The 26,938-nt window shown below is 44.0% G+C and overlaps 1 protein-coding gene across 6 annotated transcripts in view; it reads right to left on the minus strand.

Moving 5' to 3' along the window:
- OSR2 (odd-skipped related transciption factor 2) overlaps positions 1 to 26,938 on the minus strand; it is a 68,902-nt gene that overhangs the window by 31,014 nt on the left and 10,950 nt on the right. For 4 of the 6 annotated variants that reach the window (XM_080380127.1, XM_080380126.1, XM_080380128.1 and 1 more), the window contains one exon: positions 1 to 26,623. In XM_080380127.1, the coding sequence (XP_080236253.1) occupies positions 26,441 to 26,623 (183 nt within the window). In that variant the 3' untranslated portion in view covers positions 1 to 26,440. The remainder of the gene's footprint in view (positions 26,624 to 26,938) is intronic. The other 2 variants (XR_013926953.1, XM_080380130.1) reach the window with 2 other exon arrangements.

Raw genomic sequence — 26,938 nt, forward strand, 5'->3', positions numbered from 1 at the left:
ATAGCTTTTTCCAAAAAAATCAATTATTCGTAAAAATGTCTGGTACGAATACTTTTATATGTGACTGCTCTGCACCTTTGGTGACTTTACCTAAAATTTAAGCACTTCTGGGCATATAGTTAATAGGAAGCAATATCTTTCTGCTAACTCATTGAAATACCAAATCCAGCATTCTGGATTTGGAACACTCCCTTGAGGACTTTGTGACCATAAACCAATAAACGGATTACATTCATTCACATGTTTTTTTCCCATCAGTGACAGATAATGTGGCTGTGCCACAGCTAAGGTAAAATGGAATGGTCAAAATACAGTTTCTTTCATGTCTTACAACTCATCAAGAAGCACCAGGATAAATGCCAAGGCTTTCAAAATCTTGAATCAAATGCAGAGGCTGAACCCCAGAGGTTTAAATAAGGACACTGACATTTTTGACTATCTGGATGGGGACATCACTGTCACAGAGCAAGAATACTCACAGCCCAGCTGCAAATGGGTAAAAATTGCACTGAAAGCAATCAGCTTGGGAGTATGAGGCAAGAACTCCCACAGTTTTCTTCCATCCTCCCCCAGCCAGCAATAAAAATCCCACAGAAGAGAAAAAGTTCCTTTTAGTTTGGATTTTAGATGTTAAAAAATAGGTATGTCACTTTTACACGGTGCCTGATGTATTAAGTCTCAAATAACACAAGAATTCTTATGTAACCCAGTAATCAGTGGACTCAATTGTTTATAATATGCCAACAGTAAACGCAGGAGGAATTTATAATCATATTTTCATGGGGAGTAAGCCAAAACCCCTTCTGCAACTTAAACAAACTGCTTCATTTTTTCATTTTGGACAGGTTTAAAACGCAAAGAGATATGACAACATGTCAGATAAATTTCTCTTGTGGCATTTTCCCCACAGAGGTGACGCAAAGAAAAGTCAGAAGATTAGCTTGTTATGTCCAGTGTGTATTTTGTAGTTATGATACAGGTGGATGGTTACAATAGTCTGATGACAAAATCTTTACAGAAAAAAATTACCAAAAAATTACTTCACTAGCTATATTTTCTATTCTTCCTGTCAATTCTCTGCTTTTTTCCTCCTTGGAATGTTCTTTTCTCTCTCAGCATATCTCTCCAGTAAACTTTGTTTTTTTCTTTCTTTCCTGCCTCTTTTAGACTCCTTCAACAATGGAAATTAAGTGGGGTTGACTGAGTTGGTTCAAACACAATAGAAATACAGTTCCAGTGCCTGGAACTTAAAGACAGATTTCCCCTGACTGATGTCTGCTGGTTCTAGCTGTTATGAGACCGTATTTTAAAATTATTTCTCAGATGTTTCTTCTTCAGATGAAATGGTCCCATTCTCAGGAGGGAAAGAGACAATACCTTCCTCATTTCCTCACTGTTGGCCATCAGCTGCTTTTTCTCCTAGGCTTCCCTCCTTGCCTCCTCCACCCACTCCCATCTCTACCCTGAAGCTTCCCTCAGGAGAGATTCCAGCTAGGAATGTGCTCGAGCACCCCAAAATCCATTCCATGCCCCTCTAAATGTCCCAGCACCGGCAAGGCAGTGTTCCTGCATTGGTTTGTCTACAACAGGATTTACAACACGGTAGCATTGTGAAAACACATCATTTCACCCAGGATCATTTTGAGACACAGGTCACCCTGGGGCTAGCAGGGAGAGGCAAGCAGCCCTCCCTGGAGCCAAAGGGGGCACTTTGCCAGGGGAGCAGGACAGGAGCGGAGGGGATGCCCCCTGGGCACGCAGGTGGTGACTGGCGCAGTGAGGTAGGAGAGCATGTGGGACAGCAGTAGGAAAGGCTTTTTGTCAAGGTGCAGCAGTCTAGCTAAGGAAACGTGAAGGGCTGAGTGGTGACTCAGATACTTGTGGACTGGTGGGCATTTTGGGGGGTCCTCTGCTCAGTGTGGTTCCCTGATACCTTCCTGATCTACCTGTGAGCCCTCAGCCCCTGCACTCCTGCCCTTTTTTGCCTTTGCACCTCACGAGTGTTTTGTTGTTGGGTTTGGGGGATTTTTTTGGTTAGTTCTTTCTCCTCTGGGGACGTCTTGACACTTTGGTTAGCCCATTAATGCCCCAGCCAGCACAGAGCCGAGATAACAAAAGCTTCCATGATCTCCCATTCATTTCTGCTCAGAGGGAAGGGAGAAAGGGTTGACACCCTGGGGAGGGAGAGGGTGTAAACAGCGATCAGACCAATGCACAGCTATAATTTCAGTCTGTGAATGTGGGTTGTAGTGGAGAAAATTAAGATGCTGTTTTTCCCCAAGCTCTGCAGACAGGCCAGGCCAGGGACAAACTGGAGAATGTTCTCTTCACCTGGAAACATTTCACAGATTTCTACTGACACTGATTCCTCTCCCAAAGTCGAAACCCTGCTTTGATTCAACACCTATAATTATGCCATAGCTTTAAAGGCCAAGATGTCAGCTCAAAGTGTTGCAAAACTGCCAGTTTTTCCCTTGGATTTAGGGCAAAGCAATCCTTTCTGCACTTGGGCAAAGGCACTTGTCTTCAGTGATGAGGCTAAGAGATTTGTGCTTGAAAACATTCTTGGTAATACAACTTCAGGATGCTTGGCACAGATAACTCCTGTGAAAGAATCTGATACAAGAAAACAGATGAAAGCTGCAACGTGGTTGAAGGGAATTGCAGAGAGTGGATTGAGGACAGGATTTGGCCTCTACCAAACTACTGAACTTTCATGAGGCCAAACATGATATGGAAAGGGTTTCAGTGAAATGTACTCCACAGAATCAACATGCCAGGGAGCCTGAGCAGCTTCATTTATCACTGTTCCACTGCTGGTGCTTGTCTTTACACAGGGTTATAACTTTTTCCATTAATTCCCATGTCTGACTCTCAGTCCCTATTGACTTCTAAGGATGCAGAAAGATGTTTATAACCAAATCTGTGCATGGTTCCTTTTTTAAAAGAGAACTACAGTCTAAAAATCCTTCTGACCAAGAATGTAAGAGTTTGGATGTTGCACTGAAGCCATTGAGAGTAAATGGGAAATTAATTGCTACAGATAGGTGTGGCAAAGAGGAATACTAAATGTTAAAAATACTGTCTTTAGTGTAGAAGAGTGTGGCAGTACCCTAACTTTTTAAATATGGAGAGAACGATGGAAAACGATAATCTTTGATATCACAGAACAAAATTAGTCAAGGATGTAGTTTTTTCACTCTACATCTCCATTAGATTAACTTACCTTAGTTTTCCCACAGTGTTTCTTTGAAGTAGCCCAAACACCACTGGCTAGAAGAGCTTTCCACTCTATTTTTCCCATACATGTGTTGAAGGTTGTTCATAAAATGATTTCACACATATACACTTATTTTCATATGGAAATCTTTAACTCATGAAATGAAAAGAACTCTTTTCATATCCAATATTTATCCTAGTTACACACTTTTAAAGTGATGATACTGATTTGTGCCACTAAACAAAGAGCACATTAGTATTGCAAGCAGTCATTTTCCATCCAGCTAAGCCTTCTTTGGAATGTAGCTGTCAATTTTTCCTTTTTCAGACCCTGAAGGAAGTATCCACATTTATTCAAAATAAAGAATCCAAACTCTTGGACTCCTCAGAGCAAAATAAGCCAGAAGGTGGAGTTGCAACTGTAATTATGATCTCTTTAGTGCCTGAGGACAATGTCTTTAGTTAACTGGATGCATTCCACTGCTACTAATGCAGTCTGTTCATGTTTAAAAATGTTTATTTTGTCCTATCTAGTCATAGCTTTCGATGCTATTGACAAATACAAGCAATGTGTGTATCCAATAAACATATGAAAAGAATCACTGAAAACATCCCTTTCCTACTGGCCCAACATCAGATTCAAAGAATCTTTTTCATAAACTTACCTATTCTCTTATTTGATGCAAATGTGATAAATGTGATGCTTATCACACCCTACAAATAGTTTTTAAATTGTTTTAGAATAGTGTATATGTACCTAAAATGGAATTATTCTCATCAATTTTTCATATGAAAATATGGAAATAACAGATATCAGGGAACTGTAGAGACCAGAGACAAAGTGAACCTTTGTGCACTTCAGGTTATAAGCAGTTTGTCCTGGAAAGAAAGTATGGAAATAATGCAAAGTTACAATTCCATGAGCATATTTACTTCCAGCAGCTTTCCACTTTTTGCACAGTGGATTCTGATGAGAAGCTGCTTTTCACTTCACATTAAAACTATTCTAATGTCCTTTGCTACAAGTAAATATTACTTGAGACGGGAAAGAGCTTTAAGACTGTGAGCTGAGAAGTACAGTGAAGTGGAACAGTGCCTGCTTGTAGTCTCCACCTTTTTAGTTTGAAATGCTTGCGGAATTTTTTTCGTGGGAGGAAAAATCTTTTTCTGACATTATGCACTGAATCTTCCTATCAAAATGTGATTAGCAGAGCTAAAGAGTCACTGGCTCAATACCTTAAAAATTAGCACTTGTTTGAAATGTGAGAACATTGTCTTGTTGCAGGCATTCAGAAATCATACTTAGCTGTCAAGATTTTGCCGTCTTGTATTTATTTTCCTTTGAAAAAAGTTCACGCCACAGATCTGAGGCAAGCTATGCTGTTGCAAAACTACTGTGAAAACTTGCCTACGATAAAGGAACTGAGAATTGGAAGTTATTTACGTAACTATGAAACAATTTTGTAATTCTGTTATACTACAAGTTACTCAGCTGTTCCAAAGGCTCAGAAGCTGTGTGTGTGCATCTGTGTGCATGCGTATGCATGTGCGTGTGTAGGTTGTATTACATAGAATTTTCATGGCAGTGGATTTTTTTAATCTACAACCACATACCTCAGAAAACCTAATGCAGGTGTCTGTCTTTCGAGCTAAATGAAAAGAGCAATGTAGACCCTTCAGGAACAGGAGGCTGGAGGCAATGGGAGATGCCACAGCCTGATGAGAAGTAGGCTGAGCTCAAGCCGAATCCACTGTGGCCTGTGGCAGTTAGGAAGCCGTCTGGTTAGATGGGGAGGGTGTGTGCATGTCTCACTATCCGTAAGAAACAGCATCCAGGGAAGCAGTCCTGTTATGGGCCCAAACCAGAGCGGCCTGGCTCTACCAGGAACATGCTGCACTACAGGAGCAAGCTTGGAAACTCTGAGTAAGAAAAGTGCCTGTTGTTTGTTTCGACTGCATTCAGAGAAACAAGATTCTGAGTACATGCTTTGTAAATAAACCAAAGACATTCCTGACTCCTATCATCAATTTCTCCTCCTAATGGAAAAAATCCAGCAAGTTTCCACTCTGTGAATAGGGGCAATAATATAAGCACGAACACGGGGTCAAGTCAAGTGCTATCCTCACTAATGCTGGTACATCCCCTCTCAAATCAGTGCTGGAAAATGGGTCCCTCGATAGAAGAGTCAGAGAGATACTTTCTCTTGTAGTTGAATTTTCAAACCCAGAGAACTAAATGTAGAGGAGATTGACCGTGCTCGTTCCTTTGGCTAGAAACAAAGTTGCACTTGCAACAAAATGAGTAGAATTTGATTTCCTTGAAGTTTTAATTTATGGACCACCATTTTTCTAGTCCTGAATGTACATAGTTAGCTTGCTCAAATCCCTTCTTCTTCAGCCTCCCCAAATGCAAAAGAGTTCTCGCATCACAGTAACAGGCTGCCTCATGAGGAGGTGTGAGACCCGATTTCAGACTCAAATACTATGAGATCCTTTGGATAACAGGTAATGGGTGCTCAGTTTCTGTATGGTCAAAATTATTTTTCCGTAAGTGCAAGTCTTTAGGAAATATAATTATATATTTTTATATTAAAATCATATTATGACATGTATTTTATATTTCAAGTAATATAAGTGAGGGGAGAGAAAACGAGAGACAGCTTTTCTATATGGCAAGCCTGAGTAGTCCACTGTTTATGAACAGAAAGATTCAGAAAAAGTCCTCAGAATAACTGTAACTGGTGGCCACACACATCCTTTAGGATTGCAGTTCACCACCGTTTGATACTGTAGCCTCTGTATCAATGCCGTATTATAGTTAAACGCTAGCAGAAGCCTTGAAATTTTCTACCTTCTGTTTAAAAGTCACCTTTGAAAAAACACCTTTATTTCCATTAAAAAATGGTATTTGAAGGCTTCTAACTTTTCATCCTGGGGTACTGTAAACAAGAAAATGCACGTGGGGTTGAGTGCAGCCACTGACATAAAGGGCATAGCTGTGCAACACGCACCAGGGTTGTACCAAGAGCATTCATGCGAACAGCCTGGTGCACTCTAATCGTGTCTTGCAGGAAGACAGGGAGGAGAGCATAGAGGAGACGTTTAGGGTTGAACTGAACAATTTTTTCTACAAAGGCTTTCACTAACATAACCCTCTCTTGTACAAGAGAAGTCCTAGTGCATGAGTAAGGTTCCTGACTGCTGCAATAACACAAGTAAGATAGCTGATCCAGTAATAACTGGACTGTGAGTCAAAAGACAGTCTTATCAGTCTTACTATATTTTTTTAAGGATCCACCTCTCAACCATATTTCTTCCTTGGGGTGTCTTGCAAGAGCAGGGCAGCACCCAAGAAAGCACAGTAGCCCAGTGTCAAAAAACAGCTAGGAGGGAATCTGTCAGACACTGACTCTCCAAAGCTGCAGAAGCTGGCAAGACAACAGATGTCACTGTGTGCTGGAGTGAAAAGAAATAACAACTCCAAGATGGACAAAGTCTCACAAGGCATATGATCTGTAGTTATAAAGGGGGGGGGGGGGGGGGAAGGATAAACCCAAATTAAAAAAATTGAGGTTCTAAAGGAAGTTGACTCAAAAGCCCAGAGAAACAACTAGACTAAAGGAGTGACTGTGTTTCTGATCTAATGACTTCCACATTCCCGGCTAATGTGGTGGCCCAGATTTAAGAAACGGGAAAGGATGGGGGCTTTTTTTGTTTGAAAGCAGGCAATGAAAGTGAAAAGCAGGAGAATGAAGCAGGGGATGTACCGTAGGTCTATGAATCATAAGCACAATAATGACTTCTACATTTCTGTTTCTGGAGGAGGTGGTCCAGAGATGAAATGCAGATAAACCAGGAAAGGAAATCCAAGTCAAAACCTGAAAGAGCCCTTTGAAAATTGATAGGGGAGCATAAGAAGGAATTTCCAGGGGACTTGTTAGATAAGTGATTGCAGAGCTAGGAGAATCTCAAGAAGACAGAAAGAAGACAAGAAATGAGAGGACTGAACTGCAGGAGGATGGTCTAATTGCTGAGGAGAAAAGAGAAAGCACAAAGATGGTCCAAAGTCCAAAAGGAGCAGGACTCAGGCTAAGGAAATGCAGATGGGAGAGGTCTGAAAATACTTCCCAGATACAAACCCCACTTACTCACAGCAAGTTAGTGTAATTGATGAAGTGCAAGTCCAATTACATCCCCACTTGAACACATCCCAGCCAGCCAAGGATTTTTCCTCTCAGCTGGGCTGATGAGGGCTTCCCAGCAATGGAACCCCCACTGCCTGCCAGGTGCCCCAGTCGCTTTTCCTCCCACCCCAGCTGCTCCTGGTCCTACTTGCTCCAGTGCATCGGCTCTGGTGCTTACCCAGCCCTGCATTAAGCCAGAGTAGAACTAACCCAACAAAGCAAATAGTTTTCCACCAGCTTAGTGTACTATTAAGCAATACTTTAAATAGCAAAGAAAATACATGGAATGACATATGGAGACAGTTTCCCACAGAAGCATTAAAGGGAGTTTAGCACAGCGCTTAGTTTCAAGACATATGAGTATCTTTGATGTCTGTAGCCCCACCTTTACTACTGCTTGCAGTCTCAGAACACCAGATGGAGAGCAGGATAGGTATACAGAGGCCAGTGTTTACACCGAGCAACAAACTAAGAAGGCTACAATATTTAAAAAATAGGAGATCCACTCAGAAGCGCATTATATCTGCATGCATTAGAAGCTACCCAAATTGCAATGACAAGTTCTCATCACATTGATAAACACCTTATATATTTAACTGAAACTGCAAATACATCAACCAGATGTATCTCGTCATAGCCATAACACATTAGATCATAAATGTGGAGACCAAAGGTGGGAAGACAGCCCTTTTCTAAAGACAGGCATGGAAACACTATGCCAGTGAAGAATCAGGTGATACTAACACTGTAACACAAAAGACAGCTGCACAAGTCAACATCTTATTGCCACAGGGCTGCCCAGCAGCCTGCAACATTTAGCTGTGGTGGGATCTATGTTAGGCTTTGTAGAGCACACTGATGTGAAAAAAAAACAGCCTTAGACAATCTTAGAAAATGTTTTACCTAGACAGCAAAAAAATGCTGTGTGGTCATATATACATAAATTCAGATTGGGAGTGTAGAGTTATATTTTATAAATATGAAATTATTATTCAATTTTATGGGAGTATGTTAGAATGCTAACAATGAAAAATATTGATAACATTAATGTGTAACATAGTTATTCCCCCAAAAAGAATGAAAAGAATATAATTATCAAGCACAAGCTATTGATAACAGTAACATGTAATGTAGCTATTCCCCAAAAAAGGATGAAAGGAATATAATGATGGAAGCATATGTGTGGAAGCAGGTACACACTGCAATAGTACATTTACACGCAGAGAACAGCCAAGACATACAGGGACTCCATTTGCAGAAAGCGCTTGGTAAGAAAGAACATTATATGTGGAGGAAGGAATTAAAGCTGAGTGTTTTGCTCTCTTGGCTCCGTTTCCGTGTTTGCTCACAGAGCAATTGCTGACTTCAGCCGAGTCCGACTTACTGTTCCGCCTCGCCTCGGCGCTCACTGTCAGCACTTGCATTTTCCAGCCTTTGCAATATTGCCTGTTCATCACGAGCACAGTAGTATACACAGGTGAGCTCGAAAGGCCATGCTACATGTGTACCTAGCAGAAGGAGCTATTTATTTGGACAGTTAGGTGACACTTGTCACTCAGCTTTCTGCCGAGTGTTTGGGAAGGGCAGGCTGCCAGGGTACACATGCCAAGGGCAGCTCTGTCATAGCTGTGCCCAGGTTGGGAGGGCACGGCCGTAACATGGTGCCACTGACAGAGTTTGTTCAGGTTCACAGCATTTTTGTGGAGGAGGGAGACACGTGGAAGCTCTGGTCTCCCCAGGCTGCACGGCCCATGCAGATCAGCAAAGGCAACACGAGGTGTACAGGCAATGGAAAGGTCCTCATCGATCTGTGTGTTAAGAGGGACAGCAGCTGGGGCAAAGCTGGGTGAGTACTGGCCCCAGAGCCAGGGAAGAAAGCAGAGAGCAGAGCTGCCTTTCAGCAGAAAACTCCCTGGAAGGGCTGGCCAGGGATTCCGGGCAAAGGCATTGCATGCTGCTGCCGGTCCCTCCTCGGGACAAGAAAGCAGACTCTGTTTATTCTTTGTAAATAAACAGGATTACACCAGAGAATTATTATCAATCTCATATCCAAAGGAAACACCCAACAAGGCCTTAGATGCTGGCTCACCTCTCAGGCCAGTCCATGACAATACAGCTGGTCCAGTATCTGAAACGTCCTGGAACACTTGCAGGAATACCAGCACTGACTGGCAGAACTGGACACTGTCCCACCCCACTGGCACTGGGGGGAGAGCTTCCCTTTCTACAGTAGCCTGGCTCGGCCCCAGGGATCCACATGTGGGGTGACACCCCCAGGGAAGGGATCGTGGGGTGTCAGAGGGCTTGGGCAGGGAGTCTGGTGCGACTGGCTGAACTGCTCGTCTGTGGCACAGAAATTGTGTCATCTACCTTGGATAGCTTTAGTATCACCGGTATTGGAACCCAGCTGGAGCTGCGTGGCCAGGTGAAAGGGGACAACAGGTCTGCAGTATGATAAATCTCTTTTTAAAAGCTTTACCTGGGAGAGAGTCTGGTGGGACGTCAGGTCTCACCTGCAGGTACATCACGGAGGCAGTCCATAGCAGCTTCTCTGGGGTCGGGCTTTGTCCTCGGATTCAGGTGAGCAGGATTTTGCCAACAATAACCTCGTCTTTCCATGAAGCAAAGCAAGTCAGCTAAATCCATGTCTCTTCTGGCCTGGCTAGAGGCGTAAGTCACCAAACACAAAGTGATACCCAACAGAAGCTGAGGGGAGGAAAGGCAAAAGTCCCGCTTTGGATCCAAACCTCAGATGGGAAGTGCACGGGCAAAATACGATCACTCACGCTTACCCACTCTTGCTGCCATGCTGAACCCTTCGAAAAAATTATGTGGGATCTTTGTCATGAATGACAATGGCTGATTCCACTTCTTATCCCAAAAGACTCCACTAAAGATCCTGAGGAATTTCTTAAGTAACCACATATGTTGAACTGTTACTTATCTTAATGAAAAAAAGATAGTCGCTTAACAAAAAGATATCCAGAGATGAGTTCATGCTACAGATTATACAATATGTACCCCCCCAAAAAAGAAAAGATTCAATCTTAATTTATACAAGCACAAATTTTCCATCTGAAAATACTAAATGTAATTGTTTTCCGTCATTTGAAGGAAGTCCTGGCTCCACTGAAGTCAATGGCAAAACTCCCATTGACTTCAAATGGATCAGGACTTAAACCTTTGCCTTTAAGAACATGCCGACTGATTTTTAAATATTTTAAAAAAAATATCGAAAGAAAAATGTGCTTGTATTTAAAAGTTTTGATGCCAAGCTTTGTCCCGAGTGGATTACTTCAGCCCTGATATGAATCTATCAAAACAGATTTTTAAAATGTAAAGATGAACACACCCTTAAAGAATAGCCCCTCTTTGCTCTTCTACTCAGGTCCGTGCAAAGGAATTTTGCACAGACAATAATGTGAATAAAGGAGTAAAGAAAAAATAACAAGATAAATAATATCTAGCCTTACAGATACAGTCTGTAATTTAGAAATAGGCAACATACTGTAGTTCTAAGTATTTAATAGCAAAAATATTTATTTCCTTAGCTTCAATTTTATTGAGATGCCCATTATTCAGGAAATAAAATTAATCTATTTAAATAACTTTACTTCAAGTAAAATTAATTAATCAGAGATACCTAATCTGAATAAAAAATAAATCTTTTCCATTTCATTTAATGTCTTGCACAATACAAGAAACTTGACAGACTAAAGGTCTATCTATCACTGTATCCTGTCTACAGCAATTTTTAGGAGCATTTCTTTAAGGACAAAGTATAAAGCCAGGACAAGTATAGAAGTATCAGGACAACATTTTCTAAAATGCAGTAGATGCAGAGTTCATGAAAAGATTTTATTCTTTCTGCAAGTTCATCTGAGATTTTCTAAATCTGTTCTGTATCTGACAATACTGTCTCGTGGAGATCAATCAACTAACACTGTGGTTTGCTGTTAGCGTAGATCACATTAAAACTTTTGCTTAAATAAAATATTTGCACCCATCCCATTGTAATCTTGATTCGTTTGTAGTAATGTTAATCAAGAAAAATCTCTTCTGTACTTTCACATTTAAGTAGAGAAACAGCTGGTGTCTTTTGACTCCGTCTGAAAATTAACCAAGCTCCTAAACTTGAAATAATATCCAAACTAAACAAGTTATGCAGTTGTCCCAGACGCATTAGCATAGCTTGTCGATCATTGCAATGATAGTGGGACATGATGACGATACTATTTTGCTATATTAGTTACAGTGATACCAAAGAAAAAAAAAAAAAAAGAAAGAAAAAAAAAAGTACTCGATGCTGCAGAATGTTGTAAAAACAATTTCTCTACTTTCTGATTATGATTAAATCTTGGTGTGCTTTGAAATCCCTAATGTGTAATGCAAACCAGGATTTGGGGTGTTAGGAATGCATCCCCACCCTTCTTCCAAAATGTTCTGTAAATTATCATCTGCAGACCCCAAATCCTTTAGTGGAGGGAGGAAGGAAGGAAAGGGAGGCAGGGAGCAAGAGAAGGGAGGGGGTGAAGGGGTGGGAGGGGGAGAGAAGAGAGATTAGAAGCACTTTTCACCTCTTGGTCCCGTCAGTGTGCTCAACGCCGAGAATCGTGCTTCAAATCCAGTGTTATCGTTAGGCCCGATTCAAAGGAAGTGAAATAGTCTACTCAGAAAACAGTGGAAAAAGTAAAGGTCCTGAAGAAGTAAGTGCTGCATGTTGAAACGTATGCATGTCACACCCCATTTGTCTTTCATATTGAAGAATAAAGCAGCCTGTCCCGCAGCAGTTATTATACACCATATTCTTTATTTTAAAAATGCAAGAAATTTGGCACAAAGAACAAAAAATCAACTGATGAAAAGCATTTATGTCATGGTTTAAATTAAGACCTTTGTAATGCAAGAATTACATCAGCAGTGGGCTTAGCTTAATGAAAATAAGACAGTGCTTTTAAAGACCATGAACGAACAAATCCTCTCTGCTTTCCGAAAGAGAGAAAAGGCAGATACAGATAAACAGATAATTTAAGCTGAAATCAGAGCAAATCACACTTTGCTACCTATAGGAATTACTGAACTTTTTATTCCACTGACAGTTTTGTGTCAACGAAGTCAAGCAAGAAGTTATTTTATACTCACATGTGGATTTTAAACATTTTCAGGGAATATTAGGTATTACAAAGCCTTTTCAATATTCTCATTGCTTGAGCTTCTGATTAAGATTAATTGAAATTTTAGATTTTCCTCTCTTTTGATGTGATTTTTGTTTTGGGTCCACCTGACAAGAACTAAAAGTTCTACTTTATCAACTTTTAAAAATGTTTATTAGCATGTTATTTTGCTATAAGGATGGTTAAAAATTTAACAAAAAATCATTTTGAATGAGAAGAAATTAATACAAGCCACTTGTAGCTACTAGCAATGATGTACTAGTGATCTGATTACTGTTAGAATATGTAGGTGGAGGTAGCAAAAGGGAAGTGGGTCTCTTCTCTTTTATATGTATTGTTTGATAATAAAATATTTTGATAAAATATATGGTTTTTATATATATTTATTATATATATATAATTATATAGTTTGATAAAAAAAACTTTTAGTTTTATTCTTTGTGCACGTTTTTACCTTTATGGGTCTGCTGAATGTTTTATGAGAATATAAGCGGTAATTTTCTGACAAGAAAGGGACATGGTAAAGCAAGATAAAATAGTGGTTTCTAGTGGACATGAGCATAGAGTTCAAAATCTAGACAGAAAACTTTCTACTGTAGCATGGTGAGTATAGTTATATATGATTTTAATATTTCTTTACTGCATTTCTGTGACAGAAAACTGCAAAGCTGTTGGATTGAATCCATTTTTTGCTATTATTGATGACAATTGCAACTGGTTTAGTCACAAAACATTGTATATTTTGGGGGGCGTGGGTACTGTATATGTGTCGAAATATATATGTGTTATTTACTCTCTCTAAAAAAAAAATAGACAACTAACAGTAGTTGATTTTAATTATATCAGCCTTCCAGGGGGGAAAAAATATTACAGTGTTTTACATTACTGTTTCTTTTCATATATGAATTATGAATTATTCATGCACATGCTACAACATGAAGTTATCTGAAATATTTGGGAATGTAAATAAATGATATGGGCATGCACAGCACAGAATGGACACCAATATTTATGTTTTATAAGCATGTTTTAAAAATATATTGTTTCTGAACAATGTACTCAAGCTACTGCCAATATTTGAGATTATGATGTATATTAGCACGTTGCTAGTCAATCTGGTTTAAAGATTCTCTGAATTACTTATGGAGAATAAATTATTTCTGAACTGGGTAAAACAAGCTATCCAAATCCTGAAAGATCCTTCATTCTAACATTTCTCTCTGCACCCATTGGGATTTCCAGGAAGACAGTTGGTTCTGTGATAAAACAAGCCTTGTCCTCTGCACCTACATGCACTCTCAGTAACAAAAGGATGAGCAGCAGAAGTTTTCTCAAAAAAAAAAGGTTATGTCAGTGTTTTAGAAAATAATTATTATCTTTCACGTTCAGAGGACTTCTGGGAACTGTTTGTTTTATTTTGAACAAGTGCAGAAAGCAATTGACTTTCATTTTCCACTTCCTTTGGGCTGTGGGAATGAAAGGGTGAAGGGAAGGGATTTGGAAAGACAGGGCTCTGTACCCAGAGCAGGTCAGCAACCACAGGCGGTGACGATGTGACCAGCTTGAAATCAGCAGCTGATGCTGAAGGTGATCTTGCGTGCAAGAAGGAAAGGAGATAAGGGAGTTGGATTTGCTGCTCTTTTTATTTGCACACACAGAGGTTTTTTATCAATCAAATACAACCCTTCCTCTTGCAACTCTTGTCTCTCCGGGAGGACTCAGAAGGCTGTTAGGAGTCTGCCCAGTCCTTGAAAAACAGCAGACAATACACAATGTTTACGAAGAAATACCTTCCTCTCGCTAAGCATTATTTTCAAGGAATTTAGGTAGGAGCTAAACATAACAAAACAATTTCAAGCTGTCTGAATTGAAAAAAATGGCTTTTCTTCCAAGAATTCTTTGCCCCCTTGACTTCTGTCACATCATGTCAGATACCTTGTGCTTCCACCTTCTCTAATGTCCACAGTCCCCAGGAAATCAAGGGGGTTAGTACCTACTTTCCTAGCAGCAAAAAGCGGAAAAATATGCCAGACTTACTTCATACCTGATTCAAGAGAAATCTAGGCAACAAAAGACCCTAACACCTAAACCACTCGGCCTTTTACAGATCACCTTGAACAGAAGCTGGTACCAACAGTAGCGTTCCCTGGCAGGGTGGCAGCTGTGAGCTGTCAGGGCAGCAGGCGCAAGAGGCTGGCGTGGGAGGCAGAGGAGGTCGGTCCCTGCCCAGGATTTCTTCCCCTGTTGTGCCGATCCGTGCCTGCACGCTGCCCTGCTGCTATGACGCTACGCTTTGTGAAAATGCAATAAATACACAGAGCAGCCTATCAGGATAGGCTACTAACTGCTATAGTAGCAGTTATCCCCATAACTGCTACTTCTGTTTTGCCAGAGGACTTGACAGATGCTGCTAATGAAAAGATAACATTGCTTCTCACCCTGCCACTGGTAGGTGGGTTTGAGTAGGGATCCGCTCTCCTGCCCTGCTGAAGTTTCTGAGCTTTCAAAACACTTCCCCTGGCAGAAAGCGTGCCAACATGAAAAGCATTTGTGCCAAGGGACTTTTTCTTGTGGGTAAGATTCTGACAGACGAGATTGTCAGGCGGGATCCTGAGTGAGATGCTTCATGTTGTTGTTTACAAAGCAGATATTGGTCCTGATGCGCTAAGTCAAAACAGCAGGTCTTAAAATGTGGTCAGCGAAGCATGATTTCTGAAGAGCTGGCTACTCACCTGGTGCTAAATTCCTTCCTCCTGCTAACTGCTAAATTGCATTACACACAGACAAAAACCCATTAAAGGTTTTGCTTATGTTAATTTTCTTAATATTAATTTTCCATGTCTGCAAGGGTTCTCACTACCACAAATATGTTATGCAACTGTGGGCTTTACAGCTAGATCTGAATCACAACTGCTATCTATTAAGGTATGAGCCACATCATGAAATTATTAGAGAATGTCTGCATTAAAAAATGACTATATCTCCTGTTTAAAGCAGATTTATATTAATAGGGATCCTCAGCCTTAAGTGTTTTGGGAAAACAAGCCATCCCTAAGAAGCTTGATGTGGAGCTAATGTTTGCAGGACCTGATCTCTGCAAATGTGTGTGCTCATAAATAGTTTTATTCGTGACAGAAGCCGTACAGAGTTTAAGGGCTCGTTCTGTCAGATGACATGCATACGTGTTTGCAAAATGGCCGCGCAGGCAGTCCTACGAGTATGAAAGACTGCACTTTGGTAGGAGACAGGGGAAGAATCTTGCCAGCAAAGGTTATTTGAACACGTTCACTTTTTTCTAGAATACGGTAAAAGGTGCTACAGCTTTAGACTTCAAAGTTTTGAAGATTATTTGCGGTTAATCCACCTCTCTTACAAGCTATAACAAGAACTCTGCCCATGTTGTAAAAAACCACTAATAGGTACTATCTTGACTCTAGAGCCTGACAGCCGCCCACTTTGGGAATGAGCGATCAGCGTCTACCTTCCCCAGCTGGATGGTCAAATTACAATAAATGATAATTAGCAAAGTAAAACATAAACCGTCTTCCTGCATGCTCGAAAGAAAAAAATTGGTTACAAATGCATTTTTCCAATGCTAAACTAAATTTTATTTCATCATATATGTGTGAATTTTTTTCAATAGAAAAAGCCAAACTTTACCCTCCTCAGCATTCAAAGCTGAGCTTCATACACAGACACATACTTATACACAGGCAAATTTTTGCCTTTCCAGCTCCAGTGATTTCAGTCTTCTCATTTGTAATTGTCCTGACACATTCCTGCTTTTAATTTTAATCGTCTCAGATTGTGACTCTTATTTGGAAGCTGGAGCACTTGGACTAATTCAAAAGCACTTTCTGAAAGAAATATTCTTTTATGCAGCATTTTGTAACACTACTGTTGTAACATATTACAAATTAGTGGTGTTAGACCACCATAACAGAGACTACCACTTCCCTGCTCTGCCCTTCTGAAATGTTTACTTCATCCTACAAAAAAAGCCTATCTAATTAAGCCTCATGATCAGCCTCGTTGCATAAATATGTGTTAGTTTCCTTGGGTTGCTAACAAGAATACTGAGACACAGATGGGTTAAATGAGTTGTTAAAAGCCACACAGTAGCTGCATTTTTATTATAAGGGTTAGCTCGAAGGGTAGCTTCACTGATTTAAAATATGAACAAAGGAAAGAGAATCCATATGAAAAACAAATGAAAAAAATTCACCCTCTGTGGACAAATTTCTGCTGAAAAGGATATGCACAGTGATCAAAGCAAAGTTTAAAGAATGAGCGTCTGGAAAAAAAAAACTTTAAAAGATGTTTTAGTTATAATAATGCAGTTATCCAAATGTCAGTGAATTTGATCAAAGCTGATCTACAGAGCTCAGGTTTAGCATTAGGTGAGTCATTTTCTTTTATTAGTGATGCTTTTTCATTCAAATGGGTAAAAAGGTGAGAGTTTGGATATGTTGAAGGTTTCATTGGCTTACAGTAGGGACAGACAAATGAGGCCCACCTAGTTTTACAATCTGGCCCACAGCTACTTTGTTTTTAATAAAATGCAGCATATTGAAAGGGCATGTCTCAACATGTCTTGACCCATCCAAACTGGATCAAGATGGAGAGCCCTATATTGAAACCAGTCCACTCCCAGGATGGGGCCTATTGTCCCCGGGGAGCGGGAAGGGTCCCTGTCTTGCCACAGGGCAGAAACCAACCCTTGCTCTTACCGGCCACGCATGCACCCTTTTCCTGGCTGCTTCAGGGGGAACATATTTCCAGGCTCCAGTGCTGTGGGGAGCCCTGGAAGTTTATTCAACCATCTTGACCAGCCTTTGTGCTACCACAGACTGTCTAAATTACTGGTGAGCGCAGCGTGGAAACCAGAGGGGTGTTAAGTCCTTGGGGGCAGTTTGCAAAGCCCACTCGATATTGGGGCAGGGATCTCCTCCTTCACGAGCACTCCAGCCCACACCTGTGTGAGAACAGTCCGTGGGGCTCCCCAGGGAGAAGGAATAATGTACTGGCCAAAACCACAATTTCTTCTCTCGTGGCCCCTGAACATCACCTACAATTGCTGTGAGGAGAATTTCAGGGTGCCTGGCAGAGGAAACCCCTCAAAACTAGATTTAAAAATAAAGCCACCTTCCTAACCCTCTTCATTGCGGCTAGGACACCATAATGGGCTCGGTGGTTTGCTGGGATGCTTAGACAACGAACCATGTGACGGCAGGACAGGGGTTTCTTGAACGCCATTGGGAGGTTGTCTACTACAACGAGGCCCTGATCCTTGGTTGATCTCAATGCTATTAGAAAAAATGGTATATTAATAGCAGTGTTAAAGCTGAGAGCTCAGGGAGCTGCTACTTTTCACAGCTTGCGACTGAAACTGTGTAAGTGCACTTTACAGCGCGTTCTCTCATCTGCAATTTCCTGTTGCTGAAACCTGAAGAATTTCAGTCAAACCAGGTTGCTGCCTGCAAGTGGCTGTGGGGCAAAGGCCACAGAGCGGTAAAGCAAGGAAGCTCCCATGCCATTCCCTCATCTGATTAAGGTCTTTGCTGTGGGGCTTTTAGGAAAATTAACCTGTTGTGCCCCAGAGTTTAGGGAGACAACCAACTAAGTGCCGGACAAGGTAGCATCAACCTATAGCTCGGTCACTTTGGTGGCAAGTGTCCACATGCAGCCTCTTACCCAGCAGTACCGTGTAGCAAAAGCCAGGTATCTCATCCGCTGTAGGAGAGGGGAAGTGTATTTGTGTTTATGAGGGGGTTAAAGAATACATAAGAGCAGTTTCTTGGCAGCAGCTGAGATGCTGAACTTTCACACCCCCTGTTTTCCCTGCAGTAACTTGTTCATCTGCCTGTATCCTCACTTCCCAGTTGGAAAACCCTGTTGAAGCAAACAAACAAATGCTGCCCCTGTAGGGCTAGACTTGGGTGAAGGCAGAGAGGTCCCCACCTACAGCCCTCGATCCTGCACTGTAATCCCAGCTCATTTGGATTTATTGGGTGATTTTAGGGAACTCAGCCTGTTGTGCCCCCAGGAAAGGACAGGACCATGCGACTGCATCACAGTCCAATTTTCCATTAAAAACTTTGTGCCTCTAGAGTATGTTTTTTCTTTTAACTAGGCAAATGAGACTCAGAAACATGTGAGTTGCCCACAGCTGAACTGCTGAAAAACTGTTTTCCATTTTTTTAAATGGAAGTTTAAAAATATGAATCATGACAAAGATATGGTTGTAGCTTGGCAAGAACATGACATGTGATGGTATGAGCTGCCACATGCCTCTTAATGCAGCATTAATTTCAAGACCCACTTTTCCATGAAATGAAATTTGAGGATAATGTGTGCATGACAAAAGAAGACAAGGAGGATCTGACCCTTTCACCCAGACTCATTCTGCTATCTGTGTAACTGAAATCCCCTCGAAAGCTTCCTTGTCCTTCTAGTGTTTCTCTGTGGCAGCCCATGCCCATGCATCTCCAGGATGGGACCAGGCCATAATTTCCACTGTGGAGTGGGCAAAGGAGGCCACGACATGGAAATGAGAGGTAGAGTCATGGGGTGCTTGTGTGGTTGAATGATTCATCCCAGCAGAACCAGCTCCTGGACTAAATCAGGGCCAGGTTTACATTGTACCCCAGCCAGGTAGCCTTGAAAGGGCTCTGAAGGCCAGGGTGCCCTGCAGGCAGGTGTGCTGCATTTGCATTGCCCTTGCTGGCAGCCTGAGCATGCCTGGGGCTGGAGCTGCCCATGAATCCCATCTGCCATCACAGCTGGGCCTCGGGGCCTTCTAGAAGGGCCCCTGAGGGTCTGCCTTCCCGCCAGCCCAGTGCACAGGCAGACAGGGCAGTGCAGAGCCGGCACCGCACAGGGAGCCACCAGGTTGCGCTGGAAATATTAATTAGGGCCGTCTCCAGGACTGGCTTCAAGGGCACTCCGGCAGGCAGCCTGTGACTGTACATGGCTCTGAGTTGCTCCCTTGCAGGTGCTTTGGTCCTTTTCCTGCTGACACACTGAGCGCTGAGCAGTGCTGCCCAGCTCAGCCTGGGGGGGGCATGGGACCTGGGGAGGAGAGGGTGCCTCTGCGATCTGGGAGCACTCGCTCTGCTTGCTGACTGCAAGCCCCAGATGAACGTAATCCAGCTGTCTGCCTGTGTTTATCAAGCCAAAGAATTTACAAGGTTTGAATAAAAGGACCCTGATTTAGCAATGAAAGCACCTAACTTCTGTGGAAAGTATCAAGCCTGGAGCAGCCAAGCCCGTTTTCACACAGAGATTCAAGTACGAGGTTTCCCTGAGTGATCAGTGTGGCACACGGAGCACAGGCTGCTTTGAACGCAGGCAAACTTGCATTAACACGATGGGAAGGAGCAGCTACATTCTAGCACACCAGTGATCCATGCAAAATGGGTCACCGGGAGATTTAGAAACTGTACTTTTCAATCCCAGCCAAAGAGATAGATACGTCAAGGCACGCTGACGTGAAGCACGACTGACACACCTTGAGGCATCTTCAGTGCACTGAGTGGTAGTGACGCCAAAGGATGTCAGCTGGCAATGTCAGAGACAGTGCCTCGTAAATAATCTCGGAGGAAAAAAGAAATAAAGCTTTTACTTCCTCTTGCGCTTGAAAGAAGAAAATCAATCAATCAATCAGTCTGCTTCCCCCAGACGAGCAATCAAGTCTCCAAAACGCCCTAGTGTGTAGGAGAGCCCTCATGAGCATGCAGCCCGGAGCTGCTGCAGGGGTGGGAGCCCCAGGGTGCTGCCTGCGGCACCACCAGCGCTGCCTGCGCCGGCAGGTTTGCTGCTGATCCGCACAGAGGAGGTGAACGTTGCTCGTTTCAAAGCCAGAAGTCCAGGGGATTTCTGCAGAGGGAAATCTGAAAGAGCTGGGTTTTGTAATCTTCCAGCTGCGGCCCTCAGCCCTGTGAGGCGATGGAGCCACTCTCTGGATCCTACGAGAATTTCAGGGAAGCAAAAGTCGCGCTGCTCCCCTTCTACAGACAGCAGGCTGGTGGCCGATGGACCCTGAAGACCTGGAGAGTCGCTCAGCTCTTCCCAAGCAGCCCAGGGACTGCCCAGCACCCTCCTCAACCCCCTTTCCCTGCGGCCCCAATGGAGGACAGCTGGTGGGAACACTCCGCCAGCTCCCTAAAATCCAAACCAACCCCTTGACAGCTGCCAGGCCTGGCTGCTGGGGCTGGTGGTAGCCTACAGCCAGGAGAGACACCACCTTCAACCAGCGGTACCAGATCTGAGAGGAGACGTCTGTCCATCCCCTGGGGCCGTTGCGTGTGCCCGCACAACACACAAGGTCCCTGCCGGGGCCATGCTGCCCATGTGCCCACCCTGCTGGTGTGTGGGCTGGGGGCACAGCTTGCTGGCACTCCCCACAATGACAGCCATGCTGCTGTGTAGACCACTCACTTCAGGCTGAGCTTGGTGTTTTCCGTAGCAGTAAATTTTAAAATAAGTTTTTAAAGTCGATCTGCACTGCAAAGTTTTGCCCCGACACTGACAGAGGAAGCAGCCCTCCCCGGGAAGGCAGCCATGCACTGCTGTGGCTCAGCCATGTGGGGATAAAGGCACGAGGCCGCTGCACTCAGGATTATATATGCTTTTGGGTCCTGCTCTGCTCATCATAGCCCTGGCTGGTGTTTGAAAATAGCATCTGGGAAAGGGTGCTCAGGCTTGCGATGGAGGCTTGAAAGAGGGGGAGCAGCCTGCACTTCCATTGCCTTATTTCTGCAGATTTAGAAAATATGTTTAGTGTTCTCAGTGTAGATATTTTTGCCTCTCCTATTTGGTAGACCAGAAGCTTCTAGAAAAAGTTTCACAAACAGCCACATCTCTATTTTTGAAAGTAGAGATTAAAACGAATGTTTTATACAGATGTAATGCCTTTATTTTGAATGTAAATAAGCATTTTTAAATCTAAGTGTTCCTCCTTTTAATAACTTCAACAAGAATAACTTCTTGGCTACCCTATTTTTGCCTTAAGTACACTGTTATAAGTACAAAAAAGAACTAATCAAAGCTTCCATAAGTAGGGCGGAAAAGAGATGCTGAGAGGAAAGAAATATAAGCTGGAAACAGAGTACAATATTAAAATAAAAGCAACATATGCCTAAATCCTTGTGTAATGTAGTTTGGTAGATCAAGTCACTCCTTTACACATAAAGGACTATACACAGTTACAGTATTAGGAGCATAGAGCAATTAGAGGCTGTGACCCATCAGTGCATCTTTGCTGACTAGCTACAAACTGTCTTGACATTTTGGGGCCAGTACATTACTTTTTCACTCACCTGAAATTGTTGGCTCCTCTTGACCTCCATGCGGGCCATGAAGTCCAGGGGCTGCCGTGCTGCTGCCAACAGCACTCCCACCCTGAGCAACCAGGGCTACCAGGTCCCACCTTCTAGGACAACACTGTCAGCTTTGTGCCAGACAAAGCATGCTTAAGATGGTCTGAATATGTCTATGACACCTGCAGTGATGCATCCTGAGTGCCATGTGGACGTGGCATCAATTAATGGCAACAGCAAGGAAGGACCAGCAGCACGTGAGAAGTACCAGGTCAGGAAAACAAGCTCTGGGTCAGTGAAGAGAGAGAGGCTTGTATGGGCTGATGCCTGCAGGACAGATAAAGGCAACAAGTGGAAACTGGGATGGTTGAAAAAGAGGGAATCAAGAAGTCTGAGTAAGGGAATTTGCTTAGGAAAAGGAGGTTGAAACACAGAGTAAGACATGGGAAGGCAAAAAAGAAACAGGAGGAAAAAAGTAGAGAGTAGAGGAGACGGAGAGGAGACTAGGCAGGAGGCAGGGTGTAGTACTGGATGAGGCCAGGGTGAGAGAAGCAGCTCCATCCAGAAGTAGAACAGTGAGAAGAAAGGAAGAGCAAAAAGGAAGGGGTGGGTGGTGGGGGGGGTGTTTTGGGGGGTGGTGTGTTTCAATAAATAATGGGGTTTTCACACGTTTTACTCAAATGGCTCAAACAGTGGGACCCTTGGCACCAGCCCTTAGCCCCAGCCAGACACAGCCATGCCATTTTCCTGGGATGCTGCTGGGCTGTCTCCCGTTCAGATCCAGCTGTGCATGTTCCTGAGGTGGTACCAGTAAAAAGCCGGGCTTTGCCAGCAAAGCTGTGCTGGCATCAGGAATAGTCTGTGCTGGTCTGGAATAGCATGGCGTGCTGTAGCTATGTAATAGATGACTTCATAGAAAAGCATTATGCACACATAGCTGGGCTGAACGGCCCTGCGATCAGTTGCAGACAGCATCATTTCAGCAACTAATGCACAAAAAGCTCACTTTTCAGATGCAACCTAAAGGACGATATTTTTTTAATCTTATTTGCCCCCCCAAAATGGAGATTATGGCCATATTATATCTTATTATCTGCTGTTTTTTTCCCCTGGTATGTAGCACAGCTAGTCCTTTTCCCTGCTATTCCACTGCAGCTGCTGCCTTTAACACAGCTAAAGGTACAGAAAGAACGGTGCCAGCTCAGGAAAAAAAAAAGGAGGGCTGAAAAAGAAGGGGGAAAGGAAGAGAGAGGAACAAAGGGAAGTGGGAGGCAGGTGGTTTGGGAAGCTCCAGGAAACTGAGGAAGCACAGAGCTGCATGCTGTGTTCTGGGACTGAGCTCCAGAAGGAAGGAGAAAACTTCACACAGACACAAACAGCAGACATGGGAATATTAGTGTATTTAGTGTTTGCATTGTGAAAGTCAGGATGGCACTTTATGGCTATAAAAACCCTAGCCCTCCCCAAAAAATAGCTTTACAGAACTTGTTTCTGTTCCCAACAGGTCGAAAAACCGAGAAACTGTATGTGTATTTTAACATGTTCTTTACAGCTGTCTCTTAAATCTCCCAGGGAGAGATGAACTTTTAAAAAGTGAATGGAGCGTGTCAGTGCCACGGGCAAGTGTATTGATAGTGAAGAGAAATACTAAATCATCCTCTGATATTTTAAGACGATAGCTACTGGTTTAAATTTAAAAACCAATCCAGGGGCCAACTGTTAGAGATACTTGTCATTGCCCTTCTTCAGCAATTTGGGCTTTGTTCTGGCCGCTGAACTTTTGAAATCCTCAGAAGACAAATTTACAGTCTGTGTCTGCTCAGGGGGAAGATTACTAAACAAGCAACCCCAAACAATTAAATAAAACCGTAGCTATATGCAATCATTTTGATTTCATCCTTTGATATCGTTCATGTGATTAAGTTCTTTCCAAACAAACTGCACATAGAACTTGGCCTAGGAGGCGCGGACTAAGCCCATATGTATCCTGACAGGGGTGTTTACTTGAACGGAGTTATCCCAGCCTTGCTGAGCGTACTTGGGGATGCAAAAGGGCCTAGGGGCAGGAACTCAGAGAACAATAATGATAGAGGAAATAACCTACTGGAAGAATGGGAATGCATGGGGGAAAGAAAGATCAGTCAGATAGGAAGAAATCAAATACTGTGAAGATGCTTATGGAGAGGGAGTGAGAGTTGCCCATGGAGCGACGTTTGGAAAGGAGCGGTGTGGAGAGAGGAGCAGTTTGGAGGGGGAGGACGGGAGCTACCAGCAAGGAGGACGAGAAATGCAGTCACAGGGTGCAGCACCCCAGCGAGGCAAGGGGTGCAAGTCAGGGGTCTGAAGAGGAAGACAGGAGATGGCCCTTAAATAAACTTTAACTAGAGAGGCTGTTCTTCGCCCAGGAGACCAATATTTCTGGCTGCAGAAACATTTTTTTCCCTTCCCATCTTGCTGGACAGGAGCAGATGGAGAGATAGGCTTTCATCACGTAAGAAATTTTGGCTGATCGAGACTGCCATGGTCTGCCCGGCATCAGTGGAAACTCAGCTGGCTGCCTTGGCATGGGGTACAGCAGGGCTGGCAGAGAGGAATGGGCATGGTAGCCCTCTGCCGAGGTAGCAAACAGATAACAAGCAGCCACAGGCAGTAATGCAGCCCTTTCTGCGCGGATGGCCTGACAGCAGCCCAGACACTGCTGGTTTTGACTTGCTACTCATTAACAGGGTTCAGGCAGTGTGGTTCCCTGCCACAGGAACAACGATGGATGGGGATAGGGACACTGCAGCCACCCAAGCTCTGTCAGTATCTGCTCCCCACAAGCCTGCTGGCACTTGTGATCCCACCATGCATCATCCTGGAGCCCTGGCACCCTGCTAGGTGGAGCCCTCCCCGCCGAGCTGGGTGCAAGGGGCTCGCTCCCCCCAGTCCCAAACAGGGCTCCCTGAGCTGAGCTGGAGGGGAAAGATTTCTCCCTGCCATTCTAACCTGGTCCTTAGTTTGGGAGAGGAGTAGGGCAGGATATGTGTCCCCAGCCTGGGAGAGAAGAACTTTTGGGGGCCCCAAACTACCCAAGACACTGCAGAGAGGGTGCCAGAAGCATGAAAAGCAGCAGGATGGCAGAGGAGGGGATGCACGTCCAAGACTGCTTCCCTGCAACACATGAGGGGAAAATGCCTCAGCACTGGCACCAGGCCTTCCCAGAGGGGACTGGAGGCACTGGTGAGTGGCTCATAAGGGTGGCAAGGGAGGGGAGCCCAGGGGTCGGTGCCACCACCCTGTTAGCCTGCATACCGGGTGCAGGCACTGACCACGCAGCACCGGCTGCCGGGCCACCAGGTCATCCCGACAGGGAACGGCTGAGGGCTGACAGAGGTGGCGAGGGAAGGAGGGAGCAGGAAGGCCCCCACAGTGGGGTGAGGGTGTCCCGGGAGGGGAAAACAGCTCCTCTCCTCGGCCCTCCTCTGTCCGTCCCCCTCTCCGGGAGCGACCTTCGCTGGGCAGCGCGGACGGAGGGGGCGGTGGGTGGGGTCCCCGCTGCCCGCGCCACCGCTCTGCGAGGGGCCCGCGGAGGCCGCGGATGAGCCCCGGGGCGGGGGGCGGTATTTGCGTCTCGCTGTTTGCGTCCAGAGCTGTCGGGAAAGAATCGTCTTCTGCAGGATAAAGTCCCTGTCTACGCGGGCTGAATTGCCCGTGTCCAAAGTCTACTGGCAGGAGGCTGCCTGCTGCAATCTCCGCGAGAGGGATGACTTTTACAATATATGGGCAGATTGCAAATAAGTTACTAATAAGCCGCTTTGGCGTAAGAACGGCTCTATGCATTATTTCCTAAGATGTGTTTATTTGCAAGTATTTCTTTCTTTCTCTTCTTAAAAAAAATAATCGTTCTGGAAAATAAAAAGTACAGAAGTTAATATTTAGACATTCATACTATTAAGTAATAGAGCTATAAACTCTCAAATACGGCACTTTCATTTTACTTAACAATAGATAACACAACAGCGACAGCGAAACAGACCAAACAAAAGCGATCACCAAAATTGTTGTGACAGTACAATTACCCGGCTAGGAAATTTATTCAATATGCTTTACCACCGCATTGACACAGCAGGAAAAAGAAAGCCCAAGTGTTCAGAGAATAATACAACAAGGCAAGAGGTATTTGGAAAAAAAGAAAGGATTTATTTTGAAATACACTTTTAAGAGATACTTTGCCTCCCCCATTTGTTATCGATGTGCATCTGACACGACGATACAAAACAAACAAACGAAGAAAACCACATTCTGTACAGAGCTCTAAAATGAGCCGCGAGTATCTACAAGATGAGCTTTACGCCTGGGTGTGGGTTGGAGAGGGGCCCGATCCTGCAGTCCACACTCTCTAAACGAGTTTCGCAGACATGTGGTAGGAAAGCTTGGCCCCGAGTCTGCGTGTGTCTCCGTGTCTGTGTGTGTGTGCGCGTGTCATGAGTTCCTACAATACAGTCCTTGAGTAAAATGGGCAAGTTGGAGCTGCCGGAGCGGGCGCGGGTCCCTGGCTGCTCTAGAAGTCCTGCCGCGGGGTGTGAGTTAGACTGTGCCGCCGTAGATCACAGTTTCGCCTGAACACTTTGCCGCACTGCTCACAGTTGTAGGGCTTGATGTCTGTATGGGTAAGAAGGTGAGTTTTCAGATTACTTCTTTGATTAAAGGTTCTTCCACATGTGGGACATTTGTGTGGAGATTCCTGTTCAGATTTGAAGCAAGCAAAGGATTAATCCTTCACAAACTACCTGGTTTACCGTATCACTGCACTTTTTTCTTATCGCAACGCACAACTTGAAATATCGGGGTTGGACACGAACGACAGCAGCCCCGGGCGGACGGCAGACCGCCTCCCTCGCCCTGTACTGCCCCAAAAGCCTTATTTTCTATTCTCGCTCCGTGGCACTTGGCGCTCCTGGGGCGCACGGAAAGCGGCCGCCGCACCGCCCTCCCGCTCCGGGGCTCCCGCTGCCCGACCGGCTGCGCGGCGGGGCCGGCGGGCGAGCAGGGCGCTCCG

The sequence above is a fragment of the Falco punctatus genome (assembly GCF_963210335.1).
Source record: "Falco punctatus genome assembly, chromosome: 3".
Lineage (NCBI taxonomy): Eukaryota > Metazoa > Chordata > Aves > Falconiformes > Falconidae > Falco > Falco punctatus.